The sequence below is a fragment of the Charadrius vociferus genome, unplaced genomic scaffold (assembly GCF_000708025.1).
Source record: "Charadrius vociferus isolate BGI_N301 unplaced genomic scaffold, ASM70802v2 scaffold45, whole genome shotgun sequence".
NCBI classification, from domain to species: Eukaryota; Metazoa; Chordata; class Aves; order Charadriiformes; family Charadriidae; genus Charadrius; species Charadrius vociferus.
The window spans coordinates 3,996,435-4,009,372 of record NW_009648712.1 but is presented as its reverse complement, the minus strand read 5'-3'; the positions used below and the strand labels follow the sequence as shown (position 1 = coordinate 4,009,372).

Here is a 12,938-nt window from a genome sequence, read left to right as displayed (position 1 = left end):
GAAGCCAGAAAGTTGAGATGTGGACAGTGGAAAGGTGATCCTGGAAGATTACCTGTGCGTGAAGTAGGACACAAGCTAACAGATGAGAAGGGAGGGAGGAGGGGGAGCGTTGAAGTGAGAAGATATCCTTGCCTTCTTCTGCTGACTGAGCTGAAAGTAGCCTGGGCCAGTGTCCAGCAGCACATTCCTCGGTGCAAAATTTTCTTGCCATGATACTCCAGTGGAGGCATCAGGAAAATGTATTGCTTCTAGGGGTAAAGAAGGAAGGAGAAAAAACATGTGTGTGGTTGCAGTAGCTTTCTGTGTCTTTTTTCTTATTTTTCTTTCATTAATTCAGTTGTGTCTCAGGAGATGCTGAGTGGGTGGGAATTTGTGGTAACCCACAGTAATATGAAAGCTTTGACCATTATAAAAAGCATCTGTTTTTTTCATCTGTATTCTGCTGGCTAGCCAGTCGTCTTGATCATCTTTTTTTTCAGGTGAAGGAAAAAAGGTGGAGGGGAATTAAGAGTTTCAAAGTAGTTTGAGACAATCTAATGTTTTACTTTTATATGTTTTCAATTTTGGAGCTAGGTGATGGTGAAGGTAACAGTGGCAAGGAAATTTTAAGTTAGCCTTAAAATTAGTTTTGCGACCAAATGCCATTGGTTTTGTGTGGTCTGAAATAGGAAGAAGCCAGGAATGGTGCATGGGTGCTGGAGGTGCCCCTCTTCAGCTGCAGGTATATTTGCTTGCCAGGAGGAGAAAGGTGGACTGAAATGAGGAATCATGGCAAAAGCAGGAGATGCGCTCTTCCCCATTTTTGGGTGGCTGTGCTGTTTCAGTTGCTTGTGTTGGCCCTGTACAGGAATGTGCCTCTCTGAACTGGACCCAAAACACAAACAGGGAAAAATGTAAGGATTTTACATTAGTGGAATGTGAATTCCTGAAACTCTTAAATTTGACAATGGAATTAAACAATTTGGCCTCAGAACTGAAGGATTATAAACTTGTCAAGTTTCTAAATTTTTGCTGCAGAGACGTCTGTGTTGTCCTCTAAGGCATGTAGTATTTTTGTCTGAGGGTTTAACTATTTCTCCATGATGGGTAAGAACAATATGTAGTAATCTCTCCCCGATACTCAAAAGGACTTGAAATTTTGGGATGTGTGGGTCGCTATGACGTTTTCTGTGCAGGCTTGAGTTTAAATGGATGGGACATTGGGGTCGGTACTTCCAAAAGAGGTGGGGGGCAGGGTGGGCTAAAGAAAGAATCCAGTTCAGCATAGGTGAGAGGAACACAGCAGTTGCTTAGGCTGTAGTAGTTTCCTTGTGGCAAGCCATCCTGTCCAGCAGGATGGTCAAGCTGTCATCTGGTGGAGCCATGTTGCCCAGGACTGGCGCGAGATTTACAGCCTAACTGGGGATGCTGTACCTCTGTCTGGATACAGCTGCTCTCTTTTGAAAATACTTAGGTTGAAAGTAATTGCTTGTCGGCTCTCTCTTTGCAGCCACAAGAGAGCATTCATCTTGATTAAAGAATATTTGCAGGTATTTGCTCTTTGCCAAGACACTAGAGAAGTGTTATCCATGACTGTTGCTTTTTAATACTAAAGAAGCAAATTTGTCAGTGTTGTGTGGCCATTTTTCAAGTTCTACTAGAAGACTCATTGACGCAGACTTTTTTTAATGCCGCTATCATTTTTTCATATGTGGGTTACAAATCACTATGTTAAATAAATTAAACTACTTATTCAAGCTGAAAAGCCTTTAAAATCTTATAAGGCAGCAGAATAGCTTCAGATTTTGGATGGGTTTAATGTATTCAGAGTCTAACCTGTGCTAAAACAGGTAGTCTTAATTAAAACTGTTACTCTTATTTAAAACTATTCTTAAAACTTGGCCAACACATAAATAAAGAATACAATTAACCTAATTGAAAGCAGCATGAAAACTCTTGATACAAAGATAATTGTAGTGACTGTGATGGTGGAGTAAATTTGCTTTAGGCTGTATTTGATACTTAAAAAAAACAATGCACCTTGAACTACTGTTTCCTTTTAGGAACCTCTAGCCACTCAAACCTGAAACTAGCCTAGTAGAAGAACATCTCTCTTCTTACTCACAGAATAAATTGCTTGGAAGTGCTCCTTGATCTTACTGTGCATCCGAAAGTTGATGATGCAGGGCTTGTAGATGGTGCTGCATGCAACCATGATGGTGTCTGGGCAAGGTCAGCTGTATATCCTATGCCATCATGCATCGTGGATGCATGCAATGGCTGTTATTGCTAAAGGGAAAACCACCGGCACTATTCCTTGGGTAAATCCTTTGTGGACTGTAGTTTGATTAAACCAGTGTTTCCTGACTTCCTTTGGCAGTAAGGTCCCCACTCCTTCTTTCTGGTGAAGTTTTTAGCTGGATGAGCTTTCCGAACGTTACTGTGCAGGTGTGTAAGCCCTCATGGCGGTAGAAACAGCTGGGTAGTCAGGGATGGTGAGGGCAAGTGGCTAGAGAGAGCAGGAGTGGCAGCCAACACGTCGGAAACATTCACGGAGATGTGTGAGATATTTTGCTTTCAGCATCATCCACATGGCCTGAGAAGGCTTTTCTTGCCCACTCAAGGACATTGGTTTTCAGAAAGGAGGACTGAAAATGTGAGAGTTTTGTGTGGTCAGAGATGGAAACAAGTGACAAAACCACAAGAGTGGGCTTATTTGGAAGCACGCCACTATTCATTGTGTCTGTCTGGATTGCTCTCTTTTTTATTATACGAAAATTACAAATCCCAAACAACTTTTTTCAAAAGAAACTGATTCCTGCTTTCTAGTACCTGCAACTTAATTAATTTCTTTCAAAGATACTCGTTCAGACCATCATGTCTTATTTATTTGGCTTTTTTTTTTTTTTTCTTCTAATCCAGATGCTGTCAATGTCCTGTTACATGAACAACACAGCTTTTGTCTGGGGAAAACAGAAGAGGTTTGTACTCGTTGGTCCTTTGACTAGTGGTTCTTGAAGCATTGCTTATTCTGGGAAGCTTCTGTCTCGTCAGCAGAGTGATTTCTGAAGACAAAACTGCAGGCCTGAAGTTAGGTGCAAAGACTCGGAGCAAAGACCTAAGTAAACCTTTCAGGGTAGATAAGGAGGACCGCAAGTCTGAGATTACTGAGGGCGCTGTAGCAGAAGGTGCAAGCGATAAGAGCTAATGAAGAGCTGGATGAAAGGAGGCTCCGCTGCCCACACCTTTGCAAAAGGCATTTCACAGAGAATTCTCCAAGCGTTTTCTCTGGTTTTGCCCAATCTTTACCGCTTCCTTCCAGTCCTGTGCCTCATCACAACAGCTGCAAACAGTAGCTGCATGTATATAACGTGTAGGAAATCCATCTCTGTCCGTCTCTGCAGAATCAAGGCAGAAAGAGCTAGATGGAATAAAGCACCGACTCACCTTCCTTCCGTGTTTCAGGTTCAAACCAGATACTTCATGACCCATACAAAAAAGACTTAAGACAGAAGATTTACATTCTGTTAATGTCTAGCTATCTCTCTTCTACAGTACAATTACATATAAAATGATTAATATTTAAACTCTGGTTTACATTTTCAGCAGACAAGTTTGTGCTTCAGAGGAGTGTGTAGTTTTAATGGCACAGAATTGGAAAGAAAATCTTTAAAGTTCTGAACACGGTTTTGTTGTTTGTGAAATATTTTTTCTCTTTCTAACGTACTTTTTTCATTCAACAGCTATTTTTAATGGGAGTTCCTGCAAAGCCTTATGTGTATGTGTATTTTTAGAAACTCAACAATTATAGATGTAAAAGTGCTGAGTTATTTAAAAATACAAACTTGTAGAACATGCAGTACTTGTACATTTCAGAATAACTGTTAAATGCTTGCATTTTCTTTCTCTGTTTAGTTGGATGCACATGTGCTTTAGCTCTGGGTTTTTTTAACAGATTTCTCTTTCAAATATTTTTTCAGTAGGCTGTCTTCCTTTAAAACCTTGATTTTTTCTTTGCTCTAGTTTACCAGACATCTCTATCAGATACGCACTTACAAGGGTGTCCATTGTGTTGAATTTTAACACTTTTCCTCTGGCTGTGCGGGTCAGTTTCAACAGCTGATCTTCATGTTCTAGTAACGTGCTTTCAAAGTGAACGTGTTCTGATTCATGTTAAGGAGTTGGCTTTTTTATGATCCAGCGTCTTCTATGTTCTGTTGTTATAAACTGAATTTTATGGCCCCTTTGTAGCAGGTGCAGGGTATCAGGTAAATTACTTCCTTTTTCTGGGCCCTCTGCTGTGCAAGAAAGTAATCCCTTCAGTAAGGTGATGTTCTCATTTCTGTTGAACTTAGTGGCAAGAATTGGGTTCTTGACGAGTCTTTCCCGTGTTGCAAAAGAGCTGTGTAAAAAGGTGATCCATTAATTCCCTTTCTGCTGTTACTGATACCATCTTATGTTGACATTCCCTAACCCTGCAAAACTCAACTTGGATTCATGTTTGAGGCTAAACATCAGAGTACGACTCCCCGAAGCGTAGGCTGAACTGATGTGAGGCACTGTGAGTGGAGTTGTTGTGTTGTGGGGGTGACTGCAGGTATCCTTCTTCGGGCGCACGGGCTCATGCGTCTGCAAAGACGCTGGGTTGACCATGGCAGGGGGCTGGTAGCACTGAGGCACAACCTGGCCACCTGGGGAAGAGGGGGGCACCTCCAGGTGCTGCTGAGCTTCTCAGCTGTGATGGTTGGGGAGCAGAGGTGTGCTGGTGTGACACCCGGGCGTCTTGTTTGGGGTGTCATCTCCCTCCGTTACGCAGCGGGTGATGTTTGGCAGTGTGGAGGTGGAATGGTCTCTGCAGCCACTTCAAGAAGCACTTCTGCATGGAACTCATCTAGGGGTAGAAAGATTGTCGAGACTGTGAACAGAAATCTAAGCATTGAAAGTAATAGCTTGTAAGAGCTCCACCTTGTATATAGTATGCTGTTTACACAGTCTCTGGTGAAGAATAAAAATGTAACACAAGAACAAGCTCCATCTCTTGTTATTCCAGGTCGGTGTCTAAGGGGAAGGGACTGAAGGAGATGCAGGCACGCTGAAAACTTCAGAGAAGTGAGCCATGCGTCCTTCTGAAAGCTGAAAAGTAGCCCTCTGACAGGGTCATGAACCTAAGACAAGTCTTTGTTTCTGTACTGATGTTTGGAGTAGCTGGTCTACTCCTCTTCATGTATCTGCAAGCTTGGATTGAAGAACAACATACAGGTACAGTAGGTTTTCTTTCTTTCTTCTTTTTTTTTTTTTTTTTTTAAATGTAATTGCATCCATTACTTAAAAGATGATTGTTAAGTCCAAATACATGTGGACAGCCGGGGGGACTCCCCCCATTTGACAGCAGAATGGTATTGAAAACAGACTTGGTTTAATTGCTACACTTCATATAAGCATTAAGAAATTTCTTGAGTCGCATTAAAAGATGCCCCCAGCTACCTAATCGTATCGTGTCAGCTTCATTTGCAAAAGCAAGTGTTGCAAAAGCATATTATGCATGCGTGAAGCCAAGCAAGTCCAGTTTAGAAATAATTCTGTACGCTGATTTTCTGTGAGGTTTGTACATTTTATTTTGTGTGGCAAAGCAATTTTTGGAGAATTACTGCTGTGTCTTGTAGACAAAAGTGGGCTTCTCAGAACAACGCTTGTGTGGAATCATCCTGTCCTGTGGTGTGTTTTTTTGTTTGAGCCAGAGTTAGATACTGGCCTTACAAGCCTTTTTTAGATGTAGCATCAGAGTCATATTACAAGTTCAGGTAAATCTATATTAGCATTGGCTCAGGATTACACTTGTGAGTTGAATTTCTGTTGTTCCTCATATTTCCAACATATTTCAGTTGGCACCACGGGTCAATCTAGATTCCTTTTTGGATGGAACTAAACCAGGCTATTCACCTCAAACTCTGGTGGATGCTCAGTCCACAGGACCAGTCTGGAGTTAGTCTGAAGTAACCCCCCCTGAAATGCGTATAGGGCGGATGTCAGTAAAGTCCTTAACATCCACCATTTTGCTCTGGAGATCTACTTCTGTTGTACCATGTTACTTGATGGCATATCCTTGATTTTAGTTGTATACTTGTTTTGTTCTGGGTTTTTATTTGTTTTTTTTAGGTTTTTTGTCCCCATTAACAATATGGAATGTTCCCAACTTGTTAAGAAGTCCTGATTTTTATGTCCTCTTGTCTCTATTGCTCAGCTTCCATTTCCTCTGTAAAACTTCTACTTTTTAGTATGCTGATACCATTGTGAAGAAATACATCTGTAAAACCACATTAGTCTTCTGGCTTTATTGATCTGTGCTTTTATTCCTTATGAGCTGCTAGGCTCCGCTATGTTTTAGAGAGCAGTGGTGAGGGGGGAATCTAGTGCATGGTTCCTGCAATTGTTTGACAATGACCTTGAGGGTGTGGGTTATTTTGGTTTTTTTTTTCAACTAAGTTCAATGATCACAACATTAATTTCAGCTTGTTAATGTTTCTGGACTGGTCCAAGGTATTTACAAGCTTGTATTAACAAAACTGTTAAAAGAGGTAGTACAGACTCCCTTCGGAAAGGGTTGCTTGTAATCAGCTGTTGACACAAGGGTGCTGGCAGAGACAGCCAGCGCTTCAGGGGAAGTCTTCCTTGAAAACCCCTACTGCTGTCAGGAATGTTAAGGGCAGATATCCTTGCTTTCAAGGTAGTTCAGGAATGTAGATGATGACTGTAGATTATTGATTTATTTACTTGCTGACATTCTTCACATTCCTTGCATCTTTTCTTGTGCCTTTCTTTCCTTGCAGTGCTCTTAGTTGCTATTTCTCACCATGTTTTTTCCACTCCTTTCTTTTGTCTGTATCTATCTACCATCAAAAAGAAACAGGAAAAAACCTAATAAAGGGGGAATTAGAACATACTGTGTTCTTTTGGGCAACCAGATGCTTTCTTTGGGGTTTTCTTTGATGTATTGCCGTAATCTTCTTCATGATAGAGGCTTCCGCTTGTACACATAAGTCATTTCCATGTGAAAACATTTCTGTAATAAAATTGAAACTATTAGAGAATAACAGAATGGTTAGTGAGCTTAAAGTGTGACTGCAGTTTTGAGTGCCCTTTTATCTCGCTGGACTGCTGTTGTGACAGCACTTCAGCGCGATCAAAAAAAAATGAATTTTGGCATTCTCTAGAGTCGCTAGGTCATGCACGTCAGAGCATGGCGAAAAGTCATTCTTTGGTGTCTGCTCTTGCCTGTTCTTCCAATTTAACATGTAGAGAGACATTCTTTTTTATTTCAAACACCTGTATCTCTAAACCTTCTGCAACTCAATTCTCTAATGTTCCCCCTGTATGCTTGCTTAAGAGTCGATACAAAAGAAAATATATTTGCATATTCACAATAGACATTAGTTTAGTTATGGGCATTTTATACTCTTCTTCTTTTTTGTTCCTCTTTTGCTGTGTTTTTCATATTGCCATGTGTTGTGCACTGTGGGTTTTTTTGGGGAGGAGCTGTGTCTGGAGAATCCCAAATTGACAAGTATCTTTACAGGGATTTTATGTGCTCCTTTAATCGTATCACTAGTCACACAGCTGTAAGACAGCTAGTTTTAATCTGCAAGTGGCTAAGCGTGTGATTCGATGTTCCATTAAGAAATGGAAAGTGCGCCTCGTGCTTCTCAACTGCCGTGCTATGAGCCTGTAGAGGCAAGTGTTTGTTGTAGGCAGAACTATTTTTATCTTCCGGAGTGCCCTGCTCAAGAACTACAGCGTTCGCGTTTGTATTTGGTTGCTGAAGGGTGGAAAGTTGGACATGTTTGAGTTCAGGAGAGTGTATGTTCTGCACCAGTGAGGTGCTGCTGCTTACCACCCCTTTCCTCTGAATATCTGACTTGGAGCCTGTATAAATCACAATCACTGGAAGAGATAGTACATTTTACTTGATTGGGTTTTCTGTAACGTTCATACTTACTTCTCAGGCTCTCCTAGCTGTGGTGTGACTGATTCCCAATCAGATGTAGATTTTGTGGGGAACTGGAAAATTGTATGGTAATTTACAATTTCCTTATTAGTGTTTGTCCTACTATATTAGAGGTGGACGATTTGCTTTCACATTCGCCGTTCTCATTGCCACCTTTTCTCTTTCTAGCTGTTCATAATTTTTCACACTAGACCTAATGCCGCTTTCATAGTTTGACTCCTTTCTCTCTTTTTGTCTCTGCTTTCTATGTGCTCTTGACCTCTCTGAGAGCTCAACTGTGATTTGATTCCCCTGTTTGTCTTATTTTCCTCTAGACCTGATCTGATCTAAGCATGCTTTTTTTTTTTTTTTTTTTCTGATTTACTTTTGCAAACTTCCCTCATCGCTCAAATTTATCCAGCCCAGGAACACCTTCCTTAATCTTTCATCCAGTCTGTCTACTTCAGATGCACCCGCAGGCTCAGCAGCTGGATGTGCCTCTCAGCACAGCCATGTCTTCCACTCCCTCCCACTGTGCTTGGACTCTTTAGATTATTTCTAGTCACGTTCATCATCCCTATACCTTAAAAAAGAGAAAATCTTTCATTAAGAGATGTCTAAGAAACAGCTGCTGGCTACATGGTGGTCCTCTCTGATGGCTTTTCAGACATTAGCAGACAGAGAACAGATGAGTTCTTTGGTTTGACTCTCCATGGAGTGTATAAAGACAGGATGATAGATCTTTACTTAGATGTAGCAGAGCCCTTCTGTTGGGTGTCTTCAGTTCATCTCAGTGGAGTAGTGGGGAACAAACGTGTCAAGAATAGTCCAACGTGAGTGTCAACACAAACAGACTTCATCTGGCTGAAAATTTCATTGAAATCAACATTGGTAATGTAACATATATGGAGCACTTCAAATTCTCCATATATAAATATATTTGCTGATATATAAATTCATATACATAAATTAGCTTGATGTGAATTCAAGTAAGTCCTACAGCTTTACTTGACAGTTCTCCATACTGTCTTGCATTCTTCAGTGAAAGCATCAAATATTCTGGTAGTGATTAAAAAGGAATTACTATTTATTACATGCTCAGTAATTTCCAGCACTGTTAATCTTATACAGGGGAAGCAAACTGCTGGGTGTTCCAGAGTTGGTGTTGAGTTTTACACCACGAATCACCTGAATTAGTGGGATGTGGGGTGCAAAGGACACTTGCATTTTAATCCTGATGTGTTACAAATGTGAATTGGAGTTTTAAGTTAGGGTTTCTGATTTTGTACTTTAAAACTCTTCTTGTTTTGGAAGGGCTGGTACGATTTAGTGTGACTGATTACTACAAAGTAATCTGAGAATATCTTTGTGAATAGATCTGTATGTTGGGCTTCGTGTGTGGGGTTTTGTGTTTCGGTTTTTTTGCTTCTCTTAAAGTTTATGTACTTCTTTTTTTGTGAAGTATGCCTGGTAAATCCATGATTATGAAGGACTATTTCGGTGTTTCATGGGGTGTGGTGTGACCACTAATTCATGTGAAGAAGGCTGCGCTGCCTCTATCCTCCCATAGATTTCTGGATCCTGAGGGTGAGAAAGTCTGCTTCGTCTCTTTCTCAGCAGCTTTGTGTCTCACCTTCAGGATACTGGGTTCTTTCTGCATGCGTTCTCCTCGCTCTGCAGGGTACCAGTTTTGTAGCCGCCTGTAGGTGCCCAGGCATCCTTCTGCAGTCAGTGTACTTTCCTGCAGATTTGTGCATCCAGCTCCTGAGTACCTTTATCACACAGACCTCACCCCGATTCCCCAGGCCACAGATCTTGTTTTTGTGAACAATCAGTATAAAAATTCAGATGATAATCCCATTTTAAGAAAAGTTCGACATTCCATGAACTGGCATGAGCTTTCTCAATTTACTGTGCTGTCGCTGTAGCCATCCAGGCTGTATCCATACTACTCGGCAAAAGCAGGTGGGCTTTATTCCCCACTTCACCAGATTTGGTGATCCAAGGGGATCTTTTGGGTCCTTTGGTAATCTGGTGAGATATTTTGAGTCCATGGAGAAAGCTTTTTCCTTACCTTCACACTCTAGATAATGAATGTGTGCATGCACATGGTAATATTTAGTCTTTGCTGTTTGTGTGGGTTGATTGTTATTTAAACCTTCCTGAAGCGGATCAACGTCTATGTGGCTTAAAGGACAGTTCATGTGTAATGGATTGCAAAGGTAACCGTTTACATGGAGGACATGATTCTCCCAGACAATCTTCAATAAATACATTAAGCTAATATATTTGTAGAAACCATGTTTGTAAATAAAGGAGAAAAGGACACTGCTCAATAATGGCTATTAATCATGAATAATTTAGTTCTTTTAGTAACCTTGAAATATTTCTGTGGACGAAGCCTTGGGTGGTTTATTGGAGCCTTGTTAACTCTGCTGGAGACCACCACTGGTATGGCAAGCAAATCTGCCTGGTTTTCAATGCCCAGCTACTAATGAGGCTGTTCTAATGAGGCTGGGTGTGTTTAGGTTTTACCCTTCTGGTCAGAATATGCTGTCTTCTCAGTGTAAAGTGATTTTGTTTCTTTGTGTTTTTTAAAATCTGCCTCTCTATTGGATTGAAGCACAAAAGAAAGAGGATTCAAGAGGATCCATAAATGCTACTTAGTGAGCAGTTAGAGTTGTTGAAGTCCCAGAAATACTGCACGATATTATTAGCTGAATTTCAGTATGTAGCATAAAATAGGTTTCCTTCCTCCCACCCCTTTAAGTGCATGCAAGCTGTAAGGAGAGAACAATTGTCTTCGCACAAAAAATTCTATTAAGAAACAAGTAGAGATCGATACTTTGTCAAACCATAATGATCTAAAAACACAAGTAAAAGCTGGATCTGAGAAATGATGGTTTTCAGAGCTAGTGATTATAGAGTCTCACCCTATCTTCGGCAGCTGCAAGACCCAGAGTTTTAAGAAAAAGTTAAAATTTCATATTGCAGCATATAACACTTAAGGCTGTATTTATCTGTTTGTGAGAATATTCTTTCTAGGTCTGGCAGGTTAGCAGCCCTCAATCTTGCATCTAATTCATTTTACTTTTATCATTCCTATAGCTAAATTGCATCTAATTTTAGAAATCCTTCTTTCTTAAAAGAAATTTCTGCCATTCTGTTTTCTTGAGGGTATTGTAGGAGAGCATTTCTGAGTTGGTGGTATGTTTTAATCCATTGGTATTTAGCTTCCATGTTCCAGTGGTATAACCCAACCTTGTTCATACCTAGACTACAGAGGTCTACTTCTAGAAGGGTGTAGCACTTAAAATTAATTGTATTGAGGACACCTGAACATACATTTTCTTGCCTATTTTCAAGCAGGCTTTCAAAAGAGGCCACTATAACTTTCTTGTATCAATGGTGTGTAACTGAACTCACTTCAGAATTTGTATTGTAACTACTTTTGGAGGGGGTTTGGCTTCATATTGGAACAGTTATGAAGCGGGATGTCCTCTTTCCTGGGAAGGCTGAGTGTCAGTTGCGCTGTCTTCAAAACTCTTGTTTGAATTGGATGTGGAACATCTATAGGTAGTCTTCACACTGTTTTCCAGTAATTCAGATCCTTGGAGTGGATCATCTAGATGGCATTTGTGAATGTGATTTTACATGGAGCCCTTAGCAAACATTCTTTCTATTAAGTAGCTATGCTTTATTTTGCACGGTATGCGAGTTATTCAACTTCTGTTTAAAGTGGTCAGTTTTCAGTTAACGTCCACCATTGTTGTTGCTTTTTTAATAGCTTTCATTTCATAGCACCTCTTCAGTTTCAGAAACTTATTTCCTTAAAAGCTGATCATTCAGGCCATGAAGCCCTGCAGTCTTTTCTCTTCAGTGCACTAGATTTCCTTTAACTTTTTTTTTAACATGGAAAAATGAGTTTTGGTTCTTTTTGATTTTTTTTTTTTTTAATGTAATTATTATTGTATGGTAGCACGGAGATTGGCTGGGCTTTCAAGTTTGGGTCCCTGCCACCTCAGACAACTGTCTCACATTTTGTACTCTTTTTGCTGTATTTACGTTAATGGCATATTCAAAGAAAAAGAATGTTCCTACTTTTTTACAGTATTTCTGTGGAAGGAATTTCCTGACTGTCAGCTTGAAACTGGGAAGATTCATATCACATCAGCATATAGTGTTTCGCTTCCCACCTCCTCCAACCTCGAGCCTTGTGGCTATATCTGCGGGAGTGAATGTTGCTGTCTTCAGCCACGAAGGAGAATTAGTTGGGTACTATCAAGTGCTACATTTAAGCAAAAAAAAACAAAACCAAAAAAACAAGACAAACTCAAAACCAAACAAACCAAAAAACCCTCCAAACTTTGTTCATTTCTATCCAAAGTCAGGGTCAATGACCAAATTGTCTTAAAGGCTCTTCTTTTTCTAAAGCTGTAAATATTCATTACTCAAGAAAACCGCAAAATATACTGTATTTTAAGCATTGCCCTGTATATAGATGAAACTTCCCAGATGTGTATGAGCCTCACTTGATGTAAAGTGATGGGGAATAAAATATTACACACATTCATTTGCTTTGGATTTTGATGGGTTAGATTTTGATTTAGCAAAGATGTATGTGGTACTGCCTGGAAAGCCGTCGCTGGCATCAAGTGGCAACAGTATTTTGCAACCTAGAAGGTGTTATCCCCTACAGTAGTCCTGTAGGAACTCCCACTCCTTCCAGCCCCACTCATATCCACCAAAAACAATCGTTTCCTTACATCCCACGGTAACAGCATCCAAGACTATCATTGACCTTTATTAAACCTGTGTGATACCTGATAGCAAATACAATTTGTCCCTCGCAGCTTTGTTGTTTCAAGTGATTTTATTTATATTGACCATGACAAGATCCTGGCAGAAATTCACAGTGCATAGCTGTAGCAAAATCAGGCTGAGTAGGTACGGTCTCTTAACCCTCCAGCTTCCTAGG

The 12,938-nt window shown here is 40.3% G+C and overlaps 1 protein-coding gene across 1 annotated transcript in view; it reads left to right on the top strand.

The window, feature by feature from the left end:
* The first annotated feature begins 5,138 nt into the window (after nucleotides 1-5,138).
* Nucleotides 5,139-12,938, top strand: part of CHST9 (carbohydrate (N-acetylgalactosamine 4-0) sulfotransferase 9) — an 84,566-nt gene continuing 76,766 nt past the window's right edge. The window contains exon 1 of the mRNA XM_009886640.1: nucleotides 5,139-5,238. Within this exon, the coding sequence (XP_009884942.1) occupies nucleotides 5,139-5,238 (100 nt within the window). The remainder of the gene's footprint in view (nucleotides 5,239-12,938) is intronic.